The sequence below is a fragment of the Hemiscyllium ocellatum genome, chromosome 8 (assembly GCF_020745735.1).
Source record: "Hemiscyllium ocellatum isolate sHemOce1 chromosome 8, sHemOce1.pat.X.cur, whole genome shotgun sequence".
NCBI classification, from domain to species: domain Eukaryota; kingdom Metazoa; phylum Chordata; class Chondrichthyes; order Orectolobiformes; family Hemiscylliidae; genus Hemiscyllium; species Hemiscyllium ocellatum.
The window spans coordinates 80880964-80905309 of record NC_083408.1 but is presented as its reverse complement, the minus strand read 5'-3'; the positions used below and the strand labels follow the sequence as shown (position 1 = coordinate 80905309).

General features: G+C 40.0%; 1 protein-coding gene across 1 annotated transcript in view; it reads right to left on the bottom strand.

The window, feature by feature from the left end:
- LOC132818346 (ribosome quality control complex subunit NEMF-like) overlaps positions 1-24346 on the bottom strand; it is a 163480-nt gene that overhangs the window by 80725 nt on the left and 58409 nt on the right. Inside the window, exons 8-13 of the mRNA XM_060829284.1 lie at positions 11148-11237; positions 10803-10876; positions 5850-5920; positions 5682-5757; positions 3068-3130; positions 950-1027 (exon numbers count right to left, since the gene is read on the bottom strand). Of these exons, the coding sequence (XP_060685267.1) occupies positions 950-1027; positions 3068-3130; positions 5682-5757; positions 5850-5920; positions 10803-10876; positions 11148-11237 (452 nt within the window). The remainder of the gene's footprint in view (positions 1-949; positions 1028-3067; positions 3131-5681; positions 5758-5849; positions 5921-10802; positions 10877-11147; positions 11238-24346) is intronic.

Here is a 24346-nt window from a genome sequence, read left to right as displayed (position 1 = left end):
CCATGAAATTTTCACATGGATGGCATCCTGCACATTGCATCCACTATTGCAGAGAGGAGATGACATAACAACATTTCAGGCAAAGAGCGCACATGCTTTTGTCTGTGCACACTGCATGTAACACCGCGCCCCCCCATCCCCCCACCGCATCAGAACATCCTACTTTAACTGATCCTCCAAAACGTAGTCGGTGAGCCATTGGATTTTTTCTCCAATTGTCCTGTGACACAAATATCATTGGCAAGGGCAGTGTATATTGCTCATCCATAACTGCCCTCCAGAAAGTGATGGCGAGACACATCACACCCTGCAGTCCATGTAGCATATCCACAATGCGGAGGGTGAAAAATCAAAACAGCGCTGTGCTTTCAACATCCCATTAACTTTTACCAGTTTAGCCTCAGTGCTTTAGACAGGGCAGAGCACCCTGAACAGGTAAATACATTGGACTATGGCAAGAAGCAACATTCAGCTAGGTACTAACAATGCAATGACAACTGAGAGGAGCATATAAAAGTCAGTTGGAGGTTAATTATAGGATTGTTGAAAAGGGATAACAGTTGTTTCTATTGGGAAAGAACTGGAGTGCAGTGATGGTCATTAATGATGTCAGTAAGTACTGCAGCAAGGAGGCGTGATTGAGCGGTTAGGAGCGTGGTGTGAAGTAGATGATTCCCACAGAGTAAAAAATCCAGAAAAAACTAGGGAAAGGGAGATGAGAAGAATAACTGATAGAGATGCTGCAAAATGAAAGGTGATAACTGCTGCAGCTATCCAATTCATCTCAATCTGAAAGATGAAAATCATCAGCTCTCCAATCCAAACCAAAGAAAGTTATGCACACAATATCGTCAAAAAGTCTACTGCACTTACATTAGCATTCACAGCAGCAAGTTTATATTTACCCTTCATACTCTCTATATTGTTACACATTTATAACTAGTCTTACCTGATTTGCTTGTAGTGCATCCAATCTTTTTTCATGGTCTTTACGAACATTTTCCAGTTTCTTCAATGCTTGTTTTTCCTTGAAAGATGAAATGGAAGGCATGATGTATACCAAGCATTTTGTCCAACCTTTCACTTGTAAAATTTCAAAATAGATTCATAGAATCCCTATAGTGCAGAAAGAAGCCATTCAGCCCATCAGTTTGCAACAACCCTCCAAACAGCACTTGGACCCAACCCCACACACCATCCCTGTAACCCTGCATAAAGTTTTAACCACGGTCAATCCACTAACCTGCCTATCATTGGATGTGGGAGGAAACTAGAGCATCCATGCAGACCTGGGGAGAACATGCAAACTTCACACAGACAGATGCCCAAAGCTGGATTGAACCCAGGTCCTTGCACTTTAAGGCTGTAGAAACCACTGTAACACTCAGCAAATCACGTTCTGGATTTAAAGGCCAACTGGACAATAGTTCAGAATTAATAGCTTGAAAGAATGTGCTACTGCAGATTAGTTTCAAGCTTGAGAATACCTCTTCCAATCTGCATTAATTCTGACCTCGTGTAAAGTGCTCCAATAAAATATCCAGGTGACCTTGGAATGAAGTGGATACCAGAATGATCTCTGTTGCCACCACGAGCACCCTAACCCTCCCCAAATTCTAAACCTAGCTCAGTAACCCTATCCAGCAGCCTTTGTTTTCTGAGAGATGATATGATACCTGCTCTCAGTCCTAAAGACCACACGCCTTGGCTACTTAGCCAATGAAGCATTGTTATGAAGTTGAAGGCATGCACTGTACCTTTAAGACAGAGAATGCTGTTCTGAACTGACAGATTACAGGTACCTGTGTATCTGCCTAGATGGCAGTTTCAGAGTGTACTGGAAAATTGAAAATATGTAACACTGACTGTGAAATAGATACCAGAGTTTTAGTTGCTGTTTTGACAACAATTCGAATTTAACCAGTTTAAACTATGCCCCTGGATACTAAAACCCAATCAAGTTTGATGTTATTGTTTTGCCAACATCAAACTAATGAGATGATCCGATGCGGGGAGTATAAGAATGCGGACATTTTGAAATTTAGTCAGGCAGCAACCGCCATAGAGAGAGGAATTCCCGTAGAGCTAAATGCCCATCTAATAACATGCTCTTTATGAAATTAAGAAAAAAAACCTTTTTAATCAAAAGGTATCTTTTCACGCAAAGCCTATTTATAGTGAAAAGAAAGACAACAACCCAGGGAGATCATCAGTAGGAAAACTGAAGAGAGCGGAGAAGACAAAGGCAGTGTAGTTTTGAGATTAATTAATGTAATTTTAGTAAGTGTCTTATTGGATCAGCATATTTTACAGAATGGGGTCAGATAGTAAGTAGTTAAGAAAAGGGAGGCTTGGGTTTGTAAATCGTCGTTGTTTAGTGTTCACTATTAGAGTTAAGAAAATAAAGAAAAGAAAATTTCTTTAATAGTGGAATTTAGGAGTTCTCGGTCACTCACATTTTAAAAGGTGTTTGGTTTAATTAATAGGGACTTTATAACAGTTTTGAGTGAATGTATTTTGCTTCATTGACTCAGATTAGAAGATACTAATCAGGACACAATGCACTCTCAATCAGTCTTTCATGAAATTAGGTCAGAATTTAATTATATAAGTGTAAAAGAAAAAAAAAATCAACATTTCTGAACACATTATGTCACATCTCCATGGTCATCGCATCATTCAGAGGTGAAACTTAAACCCAGACAAACCTTTTGGCCCAGGTGTAGAGGTACTACACTATGCCGCAAGACCATTTATAATTGAAGTTCCTGCAGCTGACATGGTAGCACATTCTGCTCAGTGTACTGAAGACAGACAAACACTATGTAATCACTGTATCATGATTACAGGATATAGATCACATGGCTAAATTAGTTCATGCTAGTATTTATGCCCCACTTAAGCCAAAACAATCATAAGTTAGAATGCTAAAAGGTATATCTTCAACATGGAATGACTGTGCAGCTAGCTGCTGAGAGATGACACAGAGAAATATCTATAATGCGTAATTACAGAATTTAAAATAAAACATAACTTTTCAGGGCTGTTACAACCAGTCAAATCTTACCTGTTGCAAAGCTTTTAAGTCTATTTTCTGGCTTTCTAGCTTTGAGTAAAACTCATCAACTGCCTGAACAAAAACAGATTTTACAATGTCAGTACAAAAGATTAGAATTAGAATCCCTACAGAGTGCAAACAGGCCCTTCGGCCCAACAAGTCCACATCGACTCTCGGAAGGGTAATCCAGACCCATTCCCCCACCCTATGTTTACCTGACTAATGCACCTAACCTATACATCCCTGAACACTAGGGGCAATTTAGCATGGCCAATTCACCTAACCTGCACATCTTTGGATTGTGGGAGAAAAGTGGAGCACCCGGAGGAAACCCACGCAGACACAGGGAGACTGTGCAAACTCCACACAGTCGCACGAGGCTGGAATCGGTCTTTGAACACTGAGTGTTAGTGAACTATTTAGCTCAGAATGTACGCTAAACCCAAGCCCAATCCTGCCTTCACCTGTACTTCTAACAGATGTTGTTTTGTAACTATCAAGAACAGAAACTCTGTAACCAATAGACAACAAAACCAGCTCAGTAGTCCTATTTGCATCCCAATCGACATAAACAAACACAGTATGAACCAAGAACAAATGGGGGGCCTTCCTGGCTTTTATGGCCCAGCTTTCACTGATTTATTATTGGAATAATACTTATGTGAGTTTTGTTTCTACTTCAAAATGAATCGCAATTTTGCCAAGGATTTTATTCTCTGGTATTAGACAAATAATTCAAAAATTTTTCCTTATATTTCAAACTCAAAAATAAGCAACCTGCAAAATTAATAATTTTCCTTTCATACTCAATGTTTAATGGCAAGAATTTTTCACTGAAATCTTTATTTACAGTTCATATGGTAATCTATTATCTATAACATTCCATTAAATGCAATTATAAATGCCATGTATTTCCAGTAATGATTACAGTAGTACAAATGGAACAAAATGCCAGTCATTGTTTTATACCATTTCACCTGTTAAGTAATATATGGAATGTAGGGAGAACTAGCCATTTGGATACAGAACTGGCTCAAAATGTAGGAGACAGAGGGTGGTGGTAGAGAGATGCTTTTCAAACTGGAGGCTTGTGACAAATGCTGTGCCGCAAAGATTGATGCTGGGTCTACTGCTTTTTGTCATTTATATAAATGGTTTGGATGTGAACTTAGCACATATGGTTAGCAAGTTTGAGATGCCACCAAAATTGGTGATGCAGTGATCAGCCAAGAAGGTTACTCAGCGTAATAGATAATCTATTATCTATAACATTCCATTAAATGCAATTATAAATGCCATGTATTTCCAGTAATGATTACAGGAAGAATGATGCGAAACTTGAAAGGGTTCAGAAAATATCTACAAGGATGTTGCCAAGATTGGCAGATTTGGGGTATAGGGAGAACCCAAATAGGCTGGGGGTACTTTCCCTGGAGTGTCAGAGGCTGAGGGGTGAGGTTTTACGGAGATTTATAAAATCATGATGGGCACAGATAGAGTGAATAACTAAGGTCATTTCCCAGGGCAGTACAATCCAAAACTACAGGGCATAGGTTTAAGGTGAGAGGGGAAAGATTTAAAGAGGGATCTCAGGAGAAACATTTTCATGCAGAGGATGGGTGCTTGGATGAAATAAGCTGCCACAGAAAGTGGTAGAGGCTGGTATAATTACAACATCTAAAAGGCATCCTAATGGATGTATGAATAGGAAGAGTTTAGAGTGATATGAGTCAGATGCTAGCAAATGGGACAAGATTAATTTATGATATCTGGTCAGCATGGACAAGTTAGACCGAAGGTTTCCATGCTTTCCAGCTTTTTGAGTCATCGAGATCAAACAAAGAGATAACTGCAGTTAACAACAGCGTACATAATCAATCCCCATGACAGAACACATACAAAGGGGAACATTCACCTTCTATTTTGAGCAAGAACATTTAAATCCTAAATATTTCTTTCCAGTTACTTTATTTAAGCATATGATTAGACGACTGATTTCTTTTAAATACAGAATTAATGATAAAGGTGTTATTGGCAATGAGGAAGTGCTCTTATTTTTAGCTTTTTTGCAAGCATGTAAGCCAGATGCTCTCAACAAAAAGGTAATTCAAAGAGAGTTGTTGGAACTTTTGTGTATATCACAGCCAAATAATCCCACTAGAAAACAAAACTGCTGTTTAGTCTTTTGCCTTCATTTTTGCTGGAGTAGTTACTCTGTTACTGAAAAGCTAATCTATATCAAAACTATATATTAACATTAAACCAAAATGCAGAGTGCTAAAAGATTTTTGAAAGAATAATGAGGACAATGGAATAATAGTCAAATTATAACTAAAATCATACAATTAGGGTCCATGTAAGATAGTGTACTTCTCATGAGAAGCCTTGATCCCAAACAATTTCCTTTCTCCTGCAATGTGAACATGGATTTGTAACAAAACCTTCTGTTTGACAGTGTTACTGCATGCACTTATTGAAGTTATCCTATTTGTACGTGTTACAAAATCAGTGTTAGAAATTGACATTTTCTAACCAGGCATCCCACAACATTCCTAAATACGACTGAATAGCTAACAAAATAAAATTAAGAACAAGAAAATAAAATCCAGAAGGGTATTATCACCTTATCAAATGAGTCGAACACTATGCAAGAATACTTTGCATGCTGTTCATAAAGAAACGGATGAAATTCCTCATAGCTGCAAAAGAGAAAAACATGTGTTTTTTTTCAAACAAAAAGGACTGTCTTTCATCTATCATCATAGTTCAAAGCAAGAGATATGACACTTACGTTAATAACTCCTCAGGTGGTTTGTCTGGATCCAAACTTGGCTTTCTGTCTTGTTTCTGTATTATATAACCCTAACCAAAAGTACCAAAAGCAAAATATGTTATTGTAAGTCGTTTAAAATTTTTAAAGCTGTTTTCTTTAAAACTATCTCAACAAATCAGCATGAAATTTACCAAAAACTGGCGAAAGTCTCAATTTCAGAGTTCCATAGAAGTTTCTTTGAGCTCTAATGGGTTATCTCACCCTTTTCTCTACTGTTGACCTCATTGCATGCACACTATGCCTCAGTCGTATTCACCACTGCCAGGACCTTCTGAAATTCCTACTCCAGCCCCAGTTTAACACCACCAAAGGTGGTGCACACAAGTGTACTAGGTCAAGCACTGAGTCACGAATCACCCTTCACAGTTGCAAGGTTTGAAGAATTACTCTAGAGATGGCCAATGGAGGCAGGTTAGCATCTCACTTTGCCATCAGAGACCCGCAGGTCCTAGTGGATGGGGTGATGGAATGGAAGACCATCTTATTTTCTCAGGACTTTCAGAAACCATGGCACCAGACCCCTGTTCTGAAGTGGTCATCTGGTTCATGCAAACACAAGGATCAAAAAGGAATTGGCTGTTCAGCTACTCAACTCTACTCCATCATTTAATAAGATCATTGTTGATCTGATTGTAACTTCAAATCCTCATCTCTGCCTAGCTCTGATAACCTTTCAATCCATTGCTGTACATAAATAGTGTGGTGCCCATAGCAAGTATGTACTGTAATTAAGGGTCACCTATCTCTTTGCTATCTCGCATTCACTAATTCTGCAACTACCTCCACCTCCACTAAAGCTCATGGTCTACCATTCTCAATACTATATGCAATTTCTACCCTCACAGCCCCCAGCGCACCTGACTCAGGATGCCTCATCACTTTCCCCACCTGCATCAACACTAACAGTTGTGCCAGCTACTTTTAGCTCACTGAAATCTTCCATTTGTCTCATTCCAGAAGAAACTGTCCTACAATAGGAGAGAGTGCTTGAAGGTGGGTGGTGATGTGCTCAACATCCATATTCACATTCCTTACAAAGGAGAGAATTCTTGCCCCACCAGAGGACTGTGACAGCTGACATGGTGATGCTGAGACCTCCATGTCCCAAAAATGAAGAAAGATCACTGTCAAGTGTGATGCAGCTCTCCCATTATTGCCACTGCAACTGTATTCTTAACATGGCCGAATCTCTACCTCTATCTTGCAACTCATTCCTTCTTTGGTCTACCAGTGGCACCTTTATATTCTCCCCTTTGAAAAAGAGAAGTGCCTCTGGACAACCCACAGCTTCAGTACGCCTTCCAATTGTGTGGAGCAGAGGCTCTGACAATCAAACTGCATTCTGCATGGACATACCAGTATGAATCCCAATACATCACCTGCATGAAATGCTGATGTAGAGAAGCCATACTATTGTTTTTGGTGGCCACAGTGGAAGACAGTGTTTAATTGCAAATACTCCAGATAACACATGGCATTCTAACCTCTACCTCTGCAAGGAGTAAAGCTCCACCACGTCATTCTGGGCTTCATGGCATTTCAGGGAAGACAAACAATTTTGTCCCTTCTGCACCTTTGCCACATCATCAGGACACCAGTAGGTGGAAGCACTGCACTAGTGGGAAGGGGCAGCTGGAGGTTGATGGTGATCCTGAGCTTTCAGATGCATGTGCTTCTCATCCATTCACATAGAATCATACAGTCACAGCCCTTGGCACAGCGGCCACAAGGATGACAATAACTTTTGCGCCGGGATCTATTCAGCACAATCCAAACAGCCTATATGGGTAATATTAGAAACAAAGTAACACCTTGCTAATATGATTACTCAGCAGTTTCTGCACATACAAAGACATTGTCTTCCAAGCATGGAGATATAAAGGTCCCTAACAAGGCGGCCAGGGGGCTGCCTCTTAATGGATGTTGCACATCATAGCCCTAATATAAATCTGTACTGCACAGGTGTCTGTTTAATTCTATTGCCCTTTGAATGGCATCATATTGCAAACACGTGGAGCCCTCTCCCTCAGAAATGCGCTCTGAAGTGGATGTTTGTCCCCAACATACCAATGGCATGGCAGAAGGATTACAATGAAAACATTCACTGCATTCCAAACTGAAACATTGAAGTGGGAGGACTGTATTCTAAGTGAATAAGATAGGCCATAATGATGTGATAAGGCCGGTAATTGTTTGATGCCATGCCTCATGGACAAGGGGATGCAGTGCTCACTGCTCGTGGAACCAAACCTGAGACGTTAAGGACTGGTGTCCAAGATTGAGGCCACAGCAACATGTGGAGATGTGTGTCAGGGACCCCACATAATTCTGGTGCCAGGAACTGACACCATCTAGTTTCTTTCAATGTGTGGGAAAATAGGAAAACATATATAAATGAGAGACATTTGAGTTATGGTAAGATGTACAATTATGCAAATAAGTTTTTCACCACTCACCAGTGAAATTCTCACCTCACCTTCCCAAACCTGGTTGTAAAAACAAATCAGGCTTTATTTTCCTCTGTCAACAATGTCACTTTTCTGATCTTACCATATTTTCTCCAACAGACTCACCATTACCCACATGCTTAGGTACTGGGAAAATTTAGTCCAAGTTTTGTTTTACTTCTTCCAGTGCCATCTGCTTTGGCCTTGCACCGTGAAACATTTTGTCATTTAATCTCTCCTGTCCTCCAACATAATGCAGCCTTTTTGTTTTTGCATCATACTTCTTCTTCCACTTGAAAACTATTAAAATGTCTAACTGATCCTAATTCTGATAAAGGTCACAAACTTGAAATGTTAATACTATCACTTTCCATGAATGGTGCAAGATTGGATTTCCAGCAATGTCTGTTTTCATTTCACATTTCTAGCATAGGCAGTTTTTTTTTTGAAAGACGATGACATCCTAACTCTCAAAACTTAACTAGAGGAAGTAGTGCCAGAAAAAGCTGGTTAATTATTCATACCACTTTATAAGTTTTAACTGCAATTAGGTAGTAGAGACACAAGTGGTGCTTGCTACCTCAACATCAAGTTTGCATGGTGAGCAAATGGCTCACACCATATTTGAGAGATTTCCGGTAAGGCAAATCTCGTAGCATGTGGAACTGTAGGAACCTAACGTATACACTGACCAGTGAAAGTAGGTTTGACAGTACTGGAGAACCCCCAGCTGATTTCTCATATAAGAGGTCAAATAAAGGTAGTTCATTTGATTGCTCCATTTTCAACATGCTTTAGGATGGAGCCCATGAAATATGCAAGAGGTAGGATTGCAGGTATCATTCCATCAAACACACTTTTCTCATGGAATCCAACAAAGATATTTGCAAGAGCGGGCCAAGGGTTCCCACGCCCACATTATCTATTTTGGCAAACATGGTATCATTGAAACTTAACTCAACTGCAGCAATTAGTGATGCTGAAATAAGAGGCATCAAAGCCACCTTACAAGATAATCGCTACCTCATGCATGTAGTTTCCCACTGTATATGGCATAAATTCATGAAAGTTCCTCAGGCAGTAACACTTGGCCTTGAAAACTGCCCACTGTACCTCACATTATAATTTAACTAACAGATGAAACTCACTGTTTCACTCTGCTGTCATAAAATCACAAATGGATTAACACAATACTGCTACAAAGTTGCACTCTGTGCTGTATGAATTTCAGTAGCAGTGTAATGCCAACTACACAGGCCATACACCTCAAAAACTGGCAGATCATATCAAACAGTGTGGCCCTTTAATTATTCACTACAAGCAAGGTACTGACTAAATCCAACCAGGAGAAAGTGAGGACCGCAGATGCTAGAGATCAGAGTTGGGTTTGTGATGCAGGAAAAGCACAGCAGGTCACGCAGCATCCTGACCGGCTGGAAGCAGAGAGCAGGAAAATTGACGTAACTTACAACATAGCATTCAAGATTAATTGCGAATCTGTACTTGGGCAACATTTGCTGAATAATCCCATCTGCAAAGATTTGCACTGACAACCAATTTATTATTGTTATTCAAGAGCACTGCATTGTGCACGTGCACATACTGGAAAGCTACATATATTAACCCATTCTTTGAAGGCAGAAAAAAAAAGTGCATGCACTGCATCTGTTCCAACTCAACAAAATAAATGACAGCCATTTGCTGATTCATTTCTTAGTGTACTGTCCTAGCTAATTAGAATCAATCTCCTGGTTTAAAATGTAAACCAAGTCTGGCAGATACATGTCAATCAGCATCAATTGGGGGCATTTCGACAGCAAAACATCCATCACAGTCTGTCTGGCAACCAGTAATCACTCTCCTCTCACATAATACAAATGTAAGTTCATTTTTCTTTGGATTGGTACTCTTGCAAATTGTCTCGATGAGTGCAAAATGAAAGGCTTTGATAAAAAGTCTTTTTTCAGCATTATTCAAGAAGCAGGTTAGTGAGCCTGTATTTTAATCTCTCTAAAATCCTCAATACTACATTTGGTACAATAAGTGGCACCTTATTAATATTTAATTTGGTTTATCATTGCTGTTAGCTTGTAAATTGCATACTAAAACCTAGAATTTATTCACTTCTCATTTTGTTAACCTGATGTGCAGCCTGAAATGTTCTGTGAGCTTGCACTCTGCCTCAAAATCACTGAGCTTTTCCAAAACATTAAGCCCATTTCCATTCAGAATCTATTCACTACCATAATATTATTTTAACCAAGAAGTATTTTCCCACATATTTTAAAATCAACTACAATTTTTTACATTGCTAAATTTGGATATAGCTACGAAAAGTAATGAGCAAAGCAGACACTAGACCACAATGGTATCTGAGACAGAGATATCCAATAACAGAATGGAAAATAACTTGCAGAAAAGAAGGCAATTTAGTAACACCAAGGAAATGATTCCACATGACTACCTGTCCTTTAAAGTTAGCTGTCATCTCCATAAAATCCTCAGCCGACTGTAGAGCAGCCAAAAGTTTCACTCCATCTAGAAATAAAAAATTAAACCTAATACGATCAAAGAAGAATTTAACATTAAAAATGAAGCAGAAAGAGAAAATATGTGCAATTTTTTAAAAAATGAATTATTGCTTTTATTAAAAAAGTGATTATAATTTTTATTATAATGTGTAATTAATTTTAAAAACCAGTGATGAACTTACTTGCTAAAATACACTTTATAAAAATAGTTTGAATAGCACTACAAAAACAAGCAAAATTCAAAAAATGGAGATATTTCATTACTCCTACAAAATTACCTTTAGACAAATCAAAATCTTCGCCTACTTTTGTGTTACTCGAGATTCCAAATTTGATCAGGCAATGTTCAATCAGTGTTGCTCCACAAGCTTTAAAAAAAAATAGAAAATTTCACATTCCAGATCAAAATATTTTTCAATGTCGAATTTGAAAAACCGTTGGCCACTTTAAATATACTTGCAGGTTCAATGCTGAATAGTATATTAATCACATGCTACATAGAGTTAAAAATGGCATTCTAGAATTATTACATATAGGTGTATCAGTCCACATTTTCTGGAAAGCTAAATAAAACAAAGAACTATGGATGCTGGAAATCTGAAACAAAAACAAAAAGCGCTGGCAAAGCTCAGTGGCTCTAGCAGCACCCATGGGAAGAAAGCAAAGTTAATAATTTAAGTCCAGTGAGTCTTCATAAGAACTGAATTACAACATGTTAATTCTGCTTTCTCCTCACAGATGCTGCCAGTTTCACCAGCAATTTCTGATTTTGTTTCTCTGGAAAACTGATGCTTTCTTGCACTGTTTAGATGTATCTGGGAAGCCAGCATTCTGCCCTGGTATCTAACATGACATAATTACAGTTTATTAAAAGGTAAAGTACTTGGGGTACAGTGCAAAGCATCTCTCTCTCTCTGAACCAGAAGCTCTGGGTTTGAGTCCCAGTTCAGGTTTTGATGGTCATGAAAGACACATGGTAGACAAGGGAAAAGAGGTGCTTTAAATAAAGTCCAACATAACAAGTTAAGCTTGCTTAAGGTGGAGGAGGGATTCCTTCCCGAGCAGGCACTGTTAAGGACTGGTGTCAATCGGAGACTTTGAAGAAACAAAGAAATAACAGCAAGAACATTTTAATTTTATAGCAAATAGTATACAAGTATGACATGGCAACACAACTACGTAGAATGCCCAACCTGTGGCATGTGGTAAGCTGTGGACAGTTCGCATGATCTAGACAAGCACATGTCATTAACTACAGATTTTGTTGCTTCATCAACAGATGGAATCTCGATGGTGCATCCATCAGGCACAGAACTATGTAAAGTAGTACATCCAGAAAGATGGTCACTCAATCGGGTAGGGGCGTGCAAGGAATGGGTGACCACAAAGTACTCCAAAAGAAACTGGGCAGAAAGAAAAGAGTGCACAGCCAGAGGTCATGATCCATGCTGGTGTCCATGAAATTGATAGGACTGGCTATGTGGTCCTGCAGTCAGAATTTAGGCAGCTGGATACAAAATTAGTAAGCCGTACCCCAAATCATTACCCCAGCAACCACGCAAGTGAGTAAAGGTAAACAGAGGATAAAACAGATCAGTGTATATGTAGCTGGAAAGATCGTATATGCCAAGAAGGAGGGCATTGGAAACAACCATACCTGTACAGGCCAGACAAGTTGCACCTGAATCTAGCCTGGGACTGAACTCGGGCAGCGTGCTTTGATTGTGCTGTTTGGGTGAAATTAAACTAACTTGGCAGGGTTGTGGGAATCAGAAAATATACAAGAGAGTAATATCATGGCGCACAAGAAAGGAAAACGAAATTAAATCTGGTCGGCATGTAAGAGTGGGACCGAAGGGTCTGATGCTGTGCTGTACATCTCTATGACTCTATAACTCTAAATGTATATGAATTCACAAAGTATAGTCAATAAAAGAGAAGTTTCAAGTGCAGAATTATAATACTTAAACAGGGACATGACTCAAGTAAGGATAGGTCTGGGTTTACATATTCCCCACTGGCCTTTGATAAATTATATAAAGCTAATTTCGTGCAAGCACTAGATAAGACAGGACCTTAGGCACTTGGAGGATCTTGGGCTTGGGGGCTTGGACTTCCCAGATTTTGGATAATATAAATTAAGTTCCTTACTCTCTTATGTCGCTGACTGGACTTGCCAGGACCCATAGTCAATCTGGTTGGACAACAAGGCCTCCCAGGCAAAATGCCCCGTCGTCAATTTGTTGCTCATGGACGGGATGGGGACTGTTGTGGATCATTGAGAAAATCAGATTGCCCTTGGCAAGGTTAAAGCATGGACAATGATGCAATAAGGTGAGGACAACCAACAAGGAACTCCCCCTTTCACTCCCATAATAGGAGCGTTGAGATTCCAGCCGGGATTGATGGACTCTGGGAATCTAGGGGAGTCTCCTGTTTGGGGAATTTGTTTGATCGGGGTGGGGAGGGAGTCATGATGCCTTTCGAGCAGCTGAGTCAGAGGTATGGGCTATCTAGAAGGAACCTCTTTCATATCCTTCAGGTTGGACATTTTGTACAGAGGGAAAGTATATTGATTGTTGGTCCCTGTGGGTCAGGTATGAAGGGAAGTGTGCTTCGGTCTATGGGTACTCGCTCAGTCCGCACCCTCTGCCATTTGTTGGGAGGTGGTGTTTCGAGAAACATTGGACGGTTATGTGGAATCTGGATTCGGGGGTTTGGGGTGGGGGTCTCGTCAGAGGTGTGGGAGGATGTTTGGGAGAACATAAGGAGGATTTTTGATTTGGGACACAGGCTGTGCGATTGAAGGTAACCCAGAGCTCATTTGGCACCGGAGCAGCTTGCAAAATTTGGTTCAGGAGCATCCCCAATGTGCCCCAAATGTAAAACAGATGTTAGCACTCTTGCTCGTTGCTTGTGATCATGCCAAAAGCTTCGTTGGTATTGGGGTGCCATTGAGTGTGTTTTGCAAGGGGTCTTGGGAACTGAGGTTGGGGTGGATCCAGTGTTCCTCCTTTTGGGCTTGCCTGGTCTCCCTTCTTTGGGAGGAAACTGTTTAGTGTTCTTTCATTCTGTGAGAGGAAGGGCATTCTGGTGAGCTGGGTGTCGGAGAATCCCCCAGAATTCTCAGAGTGGCGTAGATTAGTTATGGAGCACATCCCCCTGACCTCCTGGCAGGTGTATGCACCAGAAAACGGAACTGTTTCATAGAACATGGCAGCCCTTTCTGAACAACATAGCTGCAGACTTGTCGGCTCTGCTGGTCAGGGCCTTGTGTAGTCACGAGGGCTAAGTCTGGCAGCCCGGGGGCCACTGGGAGGAAGAATCCTGAACAAATATGGGTATACCTACTGATGCTCCTGGTGGTGAGGAGCTTTAGTGGGATTGCACTGAGTGCGGTAACTTAACTGAACGTAATTTAATTTACTTTGGTTTAATTTAGTTTTCTTTTAGTTATTTGTTGTACTTTTTGTAGGTTTTTTCTTCTTTCCTCAATGGTTTTGGGGTAGAGTAGTAATTTGTTTAGTGTTATTGTTGTTATATTATAAAAGGCTGTTATGTTATGATGTTTTGTTGTGATTTTGTAGCTTTGTAAAAAATATAAAATCATTTTTCTTCATAAAAATATTTACAAAAATAAATTCCCCACTATATATGGTGTGTAGAAAAGATAGGAAAAGAAAAAGGAGGCATGATTTATTTTTGATTCAGGCAAGTATTGTAGTGTTGCAGAAAGAGTATTCACAGACAGAGTTGATTTGGAAGGAACAAAGGGGCAAGAAGGGTGCAATCATAACGCACAGCATAGTCGACAGACCATCAATTAGTCGGAAGGGTGCAGAGGAAGATATTTGCAAGAATATTATAGAAAGGTGAAAATAACATACAGTAACTGCAATGATGAGCTTTACTTACCCAAATACAGACTGAGGTAGTGGTAGTGGAAAGAGCACAGAGGGACAAACATTCCTAAATTGTGCTCATGAGAATTTTCTACAGCAGTACTTGTTCAGTACAACACAATAAAGAAGGCACGCTAGACCAAACCTGGGAACAAGGTGGGCCAAATACAGCAGGTGTCAGTGGGAGTAGCACTTCAGGCATAGTAATCACAGCATCATACAGTGCAGGTTGACAGTGGGATAGGTCAATCCAAATTAAAACAATTCACTGGCAGACAGCTGACTTTAAATGGGGTTGGAACAATGGGTTGGATACACTGGAACCAAGGGGGAAACATCTTTAGCTAACAAATGAATTACCTTCAAAGAGATGGTTCAGGCATGATTGAAACAAAGGTGGGACAAACAACCAGAGCTCCCTGCTTGAAAAGGAGGTAGAAATTAAGATTGAAAGAAAAAAAAGTGTGCTAATGACAGGTGCCAGGTAGAAAATACATTAAGAACTGATCTGAATACAGATGGTTCAAAAGGGAAGTGAAAATGTAAATAAAAGTAGGAAAAATAGATTCAAAAAGACTGTCAGCAAGCAAAGTGAAATCTCAAAGTCATCTGCAAGCACATTGGCAGGAAAAAGGAGTACAGTATGCTTTGAGATGAAAGAGTATTTACACATGGCTGAGGTATTAAATTAATACAATGCGTCATTCTTGTAAGGAAAGTGATACTGCCCAAGCCAGTGTGACAGAGAAGGACATTCAGTCATTAGGACAGTTTAAAATTGATAAGATGAAGTTAACATATTGAATATGCTGTTTGTACATAAATTTGGTAAAGCACGAAAGCTATACAAGATGCATCCAATCATATTAAATAAAGTGAAAGCAAAAATTGAAGATGGCTGCAATTTTTTAGTATTCCTGGGGTACTGCTGGAAAACTGCAAATGTCACACCTGCATTCAGAGAAAGATTACATAATAAGGCTAGCAGTTATAGACTAATCAGTTTAATTTTAGAGGCGGGGAAATTTCTTGAAACAATTATTCAGGGTAGAATTAATAATAACATGAAAAAAGGTGGGTTAATTAGGAAAAGTCAGTATAAATTTCTTGAGGAGAAACTGTATTTAACTAACTTGGAGTTTTGAGAGACATAACAGAGAGCGCCAATGAGGGCAATGCTGTTGATGTGGTGTCTATGGACTCCGAAAAATAATAGTGCCACATAACAGACTAAGAAAAGTTATAGCTCGTGAAATTAAATAGGGCAATAGCAACTGGGATTAAAAAAAAACTGGTTGAGGGATAGGAAACAAAGCACAACAACCAATTGATATTTTGAACTGGAGAAACATTTATAGTAGAATTTCCCAGGGGATAGTTTTCGGATGCTTGCTTTTCCTAATATATGTTAACCATATAGATCTCAATATTGTGGGGACATTTTTCATAAATAATATGAAACCTGGAACCACTAAATTGTGAGGAGGAGGACTGTGTAAATGTGAAATGACACTGACAAGTCTTTGCAGTTGGCAGATAGGTGGCAGATGAAAAACGTGAGGTGATACATTTGGGTAGCAAGATCTCAGAGATTCAGCACGAAACAAAAGTATTCACTCCGCAAGGGTGTACAAGAACAGAGAAACCTAGACGTACACATTCATAAATCACTAAAGGTGGCATGGCAGTTCAAAAGTTTTACACCAATGGATCTAGGGGTGAGAAATTGCAGTTATGAAGATAGATTGTCAAAGAGAAGAAGAGGATATCGGACAGAAACATCGAACGTTGGAACAGGTTATTCAGCCCATCAAGCATGCTCCCTGATTCAACATAATCATGGCTGTTACCCGATCCAAGTCTCATCCTCCTGCCTGCTCCCCATACCTCTTGATGATTTATTTTGCAGAAATCTATTGTCTTCTTAAACCTATTCAATGACTTGGCCTCCAAAATCTAGTAGATTCTTCACCCTCTAAGTAACCAAATTTCTCATCTCAGTCCTAAATGGTCTACCTCATATCCAAAGACTTTGACCTCTTGTACTAGACGTTCCTGCACAGCTTTATAAGCATTTTATAAACATCATGATATTCCCAGGACTCCACTGAATTCAGGCAAAGCCATTTCAATCTCACCTCCATGACAATCTTACCATCCCAAGAATTAGTCTGCTCAACCTTCACTGCAGCCCTCCTTTAGCAAGTATATCCATTCTTAGTTAAGAGGACCAAAATTGTATACAGTAATCCAGTTGCAGTAAGGTATCCTTGCTCTTCCATTCAATCACTTTTGCAAAGAAGGACAACAAATCATTTGTCTTCTCAACTGCTTGATGCACTTAAAGCTTGATTTCAGTGACTGGTGTACAAAGCCGCCCAGTTTCTATTGTAATCAATAATTCTCAGTCTATCACTGTTATATAACAATCTGCCATTTCATTTTCCTGTCAAATTAGATAACTTCACACTTATCTACATTATACCAGCATCTGACATGTATTTGTCCATTTCGCTCAGCTTATCCAAGTTGCACTGAAGCCTCATTACATCCTCTTCACTCACAATCCCACCTAGCTTTGTGGGTAACAAACTTGGAAATATTGCATTTGATTCACAAATCAAGATTGTTGATATGAATGCAAATAGCTGTAGCCCAAGCACAGAATCCTGTTGTACCCCCATTAGTTTTCAACTTCTATTCTGGAAAAGACCCATTTCTTCCGACTGTTTCTTGTCTGACAGCCAATTCTTAATCCTTGCAATATATTACCCCAAACCCATGTTCATTAATTTAATCTGGTTGTATGTTTGCTCTCTGAGCGTGTTCTCAGACATTTCGTCACCTTGCTAGTTAACATCATCGGTGAGCCTCCAACAAAGCACTGTGTGCTGTCCCGCTTTCTATTTAATGTGTCTAAAAGGTGTAGTGGGTGATATCACTTCTGGTTCAGTTTCTGAGACACCAATAAATGAGGTCCAAATCTATATGTTCGTTAATGGAATTCCAGTTTGAATGCCAGGTCTCTAGGAATTCCCATGCATGTCTTTCTTTAGTCGGTCCCAGAATTGATGTATTTTCCCAGTAGAATTAGTGTCCCTCTTCGCCTGTGTGTGTGTGGATACCAGTGGAAGCTGGTCATGTCTTTAGTGGCTAGTGGTGCTCATGTATCCTGGTGGCTAGTTTCCTGCCCGTCTGTCCAAACTAATGTTTGTTGTAGTCCTTGCAGGGTATGTTGTATATGGCATTTGTTTTGCTGGTTGTTGGTAAAGGGTACTTTAAATTAATCAGGAGCTGGTTCAGTGTGATGGTAGGTTTGTGGACTACCATGGGTGCCTAGTGGTCAGAGTAGTCTGGTCATCATCTCTGAGTTGTCTTATATATGGCAGTGTGGCAAGTGTCTCTGGGCACGTTGTGTCTTCCTGTTTAGGTCTGTTGTGCAGGAGTCAAAAGGGCTGCGCTAATTGGGTACCTGTTGTTCCTGAATCCGTATAAGTGTTTTTCTTCAGCTTCTCATAGTTCCTGGGTGCTGCAGTGTGTTGTGGATCCTAAATAACATCCTGATGCAGGTCCATTTGCGCATGTTGGGATGATTGTTCCTGCTGTTGAGTATCTGGTCAGTATGTGGCTTTCCTGTAGATGCTGGTCTGCAGTTCTCCATTGGCTTTTCTACTATGACGTCCAGGAAGGGGAGTCTGCTGTTATTCTCTTCCACTTTGGTGAACTTTACATCAGTAAGGATGTTGTTTATGCGTATGTGGGTTTCTTTTAATTTGTTATGTTTCTTGATAACAAAGATGTCATCCACAGAGCAGACCCAAAGCTTGGGCTGAATCAAAGGAAACAGTAGCACCAACACTAAGCAGAAGGAAAGAAGAGAACACTCTCAACACATTGATATCAGCAGCAGTCACAGGTGAGGTGCCAGAAGACTGGAAGTTGGCTAATGTGGTGCCACTGTTAAAGTAAAGTGGTAAGGAAATATCAGGGAACTATAGACCAGAGACCCTGACATTGGTAGTGGGCAAGTTCTTGGAGGGAATCCTGAGGTACATAATGCACATGTATTTGGAAAGGCAAGGTCTGATTAGGGATAATCAACATGGTTTTGTGTATGGGAAATCGAATCTCACAAACTTGATTGAGCTTTTTGAAAAAGTAATAAAGAGGATTAATGAGGGCAGAGCGGTAGACGTGATCGATATAGACTTCAATAAAACTTTGACAAGGTCCCCCATGAGAGACTGGTTAGCAAAGTTACATTTCATGGAATACAGGGAGAACTAGCCATTTGGATACAGAACTGGCTCAAAGGCAGAAGACCCAGGGTGGTGGTGGAGGGTTGTTTTTCAGACTGCAGGCCTGTGACCAGTAGAGTGCCACAAGCATCGGTGCTGGGTCCACTACTTTTCATCATTTATATATATGATTTGGATGTAAGCATAACAGGTATAGTTAGTAAGTTTGCAGATGACACCAAAATTACAGATGCAGTGGACAGCGAAGAAGGTTACCTCAGACTATAATGGGATCTTGATCAAATGAGCCAATGGACTGAGGAATGGCAGATGGAATTTAATTTAGATAAATGCGAAGTGCTGAATTTTGGGACAACAAATTTTAGCAGGACTGAAACACTTAATGGTCAGGTCCTAAGGAGTGTTGCTGAATAAAGACACCTTGGAGTGCAGGTTCATCGCACCTTGAAAGTAGAGTTGCAGGTAGATAGGATAGTGAAGGCATTTGGTATGCTTTCCTTTATTGGTCAGAATATTGAATACAGGAGTTGGGAGGTCATATTGTGGCTGTACAGGACATTGGTTAGGCCACTTTTGGAACATTACGTGCAATTCTGATCTCCTTCCTATCAGAAGGATGCTGTGAAACTTGGAAAGGTTCAGAAATGATTTACAAGGATGTTGCCAGGGATTGAAGGATTTGAGATCCAGGAAGAGGTTGAATAGGCTGGGGCTGTTTTCTCTGGAGCTGTGGGGTGAACTTATAGAGGTTTATAAAATCATGAGGGGCATGGATAGGATAATAGACAAAGTCTGTTCCCTGGGGTGGGGGAATCCAGAACTAGAGGGCATAGGTTTAGGGTGAGAGGAAAAAGATAGAAAAGAGAACCAAGGGGAACTTTTTCCACACAAGAGTTATACGTGTATGGAATGAGCTGCCAGAGCAAGTGGTGGAGGCTCAAACAATTGCAACATTTAAAAGGCATCTAGACGTGTATATGTATAGGAAGGGTTTGGAGGGATATAGGCTGGATACTAGCACATGAAACTAGATTGGGTTGGGATATCTGATTGGTATGACAAGTTGGACTGAAGGATCTGTTTCCGTGCTGTACGTCTCTATGACTCTAAGACACTGGAAAGGAAAACTCTGGGGGTCTCAGAAAAGACAGAAATATCGTAATCCTACTGGGAGACAAAGGGCACATGACTGTCATCCTGACTAGAGCACAATATGTTGAAAAACCAAACACACTATTCTCAGGTACCAATATCTATTAACAGGTAGCAACTCCACAGCTATAAAACTGTATTACAGTAATCCCTGAGGAAACTACACAATACAGGTGAATTGAACAAGGCAGACCTCCAAAAGAATGAAATCCAACACAGCCTGTTTCGAAAAATTACTGAAGGTACACAAACAAGGGGCCCCCCTCAGACCCACAGTCTCACTTCCAGGTACACACAACATACAAAAGGAACTGCAATGTAAACTGAAAAACCTAGCAGAAGACTCAGCCCACTCCCTCCACTCCACCCAGAAATTCTTTAACAAAGACACCACAGTAGAGAACACGGTCATGGTTTCCTTCAACGTGACAGCCCTATTCACATTAATAAAAATTACCTTAGTTAATAAAATACTGGCCTCACTGCTCGATGGACAAAGGACACAAACACCTCTCAGCACCAACTCCATCAGCAAGGACAGCATCCTTAAAATAGTAGACTTGTGTCTCACTACCCACCACCTTCAATGACAAGATCTACAAACAAATCAACAGGATGTCTATGGAATCACCAATATCAGGACTCTTAGCAAAAGCAGTTATGCAGAAGTTAGAATGAACAGCCCTTCCTACGATCCAGCAAAAGCTTTGGATCCAATATGTCGATAACATCTTAGTCATCATGAAAAACAACAAATTAGAAGAAATCCACAAATGCACAAACAACATCCTTACTCATAAAGTTCACCAAAGGGGAAAGAGAACAACAACAGACTCCCCTCACCGGATCACACAGTAGAGTGAAAAGCCAAACGGAGAGCTGCAGATCAGCGTTTACAGGAAAGCCACACACATTGAACAGATATTCAACTATAGAAGCAATCATCCCGACACGCACAAATGAAGCTGCATAAGGACATTATTTAAATGATCCGTAACACACTGCAGCACCCAGGTACTAAGAGAAGCTGAAGAAAAACACCTATACAAAGTATTCAGAAACAATGGGTACCCAATAAGCACAGTCCACCGATTCCTGCACAACAGACCTAAACAGGAAATCAGAGACTCTAGCCACCATGCCATATGTCAAAGACATCTTGGAGACGACGACCAGACTACTCCGGCCCCTTGGCATCATTGTAGCCCACAAACCAACCATGATTATTAATAGTTACCTTAGTTGGAGGCTTGTCTAAATTTCCACTTAATGTTGAGCTCTATGTTACCTCTATTATTTGAAGATCAATAGATAATTCCCAATGTTTTCCATTCCTTGCTGCTTTTTAGTTCCACCAAAACCATTTCTAAATCTAGGTTTCTGTGTCAACATTCTTCTCGTTGCACTGATTTCGTCCTTTAGTAACAAAGCTACCCACCTCCTTTACCTTTAGGCCTGATCTTCCGAAAGACTGAATAGTCTTGAATATTCAGCTCCTAACCTTGGTCACCAGGCAAGGTGTCTTGGTAATCACAATTACATCAAACTCATGTACAACTATTTGCACTGTTAATCTGTCCACTTTATTGCTAATACTGTACATATTCAGATACAATGCCTTTACATTTGTCTTTTTCACATCTTTGCATGAGGAGGGAAGGATAGAATAGGTATGGAGAAACGGTCCCTTTCCATAAAAGAATTGAGAATGAGAAAGTATAAGACATTAAAAAAAATCATTTGCAAAAGAAGCAAATGTGATGTTGAAAATCTTTTTTTCGCAGAGTAATTAGTCTGCAAGTATGGCAGAGATAGGTTGAAATGAGGCATTAAATAGGATGTTAGATGATTGTGTGAATACAAAATGTGGAAGACTATGGCAAAATGGCAGGAGAATGGCACCAAGTCATAATACTCATCAGTGCACCAGTGTTGTCCAAATGGCTTCCTTCTGCACTATAACAATTCCGCATTCAAAACATGGCTAAATAAGTTGATTATTGACCTGTAAATCCTTCCAATACATTTATAGTTGATAACGGAAGTGGGAAAATCTCCTCGTCAGTTATGTTTAATGTAGAGTAGTACCCCCAACCTACAACTTTTGGTGACAGACTGGTGCCATGCTCTAGGAAAACACAGTTTAGGAAACAGACCCAGATGCTTTATTTGTCTCATAAGCCACTAGGTATAGAGTCATATAGATGTAAAGCACAGAAACAGATCCTTCGATCCAACTCATCCATTCCAATCAGATATCCTAAATTAATCGAATCTCATTTACCTGCATTTGGCCCATATCCCTCTAAACCCTTCTTACTCATATACTCATCCAGATACCTTTACATGTTATAATTGTACCAGCCTCCACCACTTCCTCTGGCAGCTCTTTCCAAACATGCACCACCCTCTGCATGAAAAAGTTGCCCCAAGATTTTCTCTTTCACCTTAAACCTATGCTCTCTAGTTTTGGACTTCCCTACTCTGGGGAGAAAACCTTGGTTATTCACTCTGTCAATGCTCCTCATGATTTTATAAACCGCTATAAGATCACCCCTCAGCTTCCCATGTATCTACTACCCTTGTCCTTCTCAAAGGAAGTGGTTGCAGGTTTGGAAGATGCTGTCAAAGGATCTTTAATCACCCCTCAGCTCCAGGGAAAACAGCCTCTCACTTTCGCTCAAACCCTTCAACCCAGGCAACATCCTTGTAAAACAACATCTTTTCTAGATCTGGGAGACCAAAATTGAATGCAGTATTCCAAAAGTGGCCTAACCAATGACCTGTACAGCCACAAACAATCTGACATATTTTAGATAAATTTTTATGCTATTTTACATTAATGTGGCCCATGAGAAGTAATCAACTTGCTCTGAACCTTTGAAACAAAGACTTAACTTCCTCATGATAAATTCTTACAACATAGGAAGCTATCTTCTCGAAATACAGAATGGATTTGAAGAATAAATAGGAGAAGACTTAGGTGACCAATACACACCAGCAGCGAAAGTTGGGCTAAATGGTTATTTCTGTTATGTGTATTTTATGTAACACAACTTAGTTTACCTACTAGCCTCGAATGAAACACGATACCAATCATATGAGAGAAAATAAAAAGAAAGCACCTAAACTATCTCCAAAATTATTAAAGCTCAACTGCTTATTGTAGTTTCTGGTTATAACACAGCTTCTCAGCTCAATTGTTCAGCATAAACCATTGAGAGTCATCAGTCACTTGTACTATCCGTATGGCAACATCTCTGTACCTAAAACTCACTTGGCTATCCATTCAGCACTCTTCTTTCGTGCAGTATGAATGTTGTTTCCCTTTACACTGGCATTTCTTGCAAATTGTCCTGATAAGTTCAATATTAAAAATTTCAACAAATTTGTTTTTTTAAATTCACTCATAAGATGTGGACGTCACTTGGGGGCCAGCATTTATTGCCATTCTTAGTTGCCTTTGAGAAGCTGGCGGTCAACTTCTTTCTTGAACCACTGCAGTCAATGTACAGTAGGTTGACCCACAATGTCCCTAAGAGAGAATTTTGACCTAACAACAATAAAAGGAACAGTGATATATTTCCAAGATGGCAGTGACTGGCTTGGAGGGGAACTTGCATGTGGTGGTATTCCCATGTATCTACTACCCTTGTCCTTCTCAAAAGGAAGTGGTCGCAGGTTTGGAAGATGCTGTCAAAGGATCTTTGGTGAATTTCTGTTGCGCAGCTTGTGGACAGTAGCAGCAGTGTGTACTGAGTGTTAATGGTGGAGAGGGAATATGTTTGTGGACATGGTGCCAAACAAGCAGGCTGCTTTGTCCTGAGAAGTATGCTTCTTGACGGTTGTTGGATCTGCAAATCAAGCAAGTGGGCAATATTCCATCACATGACTTGTGCCTTGTAAAAAGATGATGCATAGACTTTGGGGAGTGAGAAGGAGAGTTACTCTCTGCGTTATTCCTCAGCTCTTACCTGCTCTTGTAGCTACTACATTTATATGGTGAGTCCAATTGACCAAATATTAATTTGTTAAAGGGAAATAATTTTTGAATAACCTAAATGAGGTACCCAGAGGGTTTGATTTTAGGACCACTAATTGTTGTTTATAATTGACCGAATTGTTTTGGCAGTACAATTTAGAACTTTATGGATTGTATAAAAC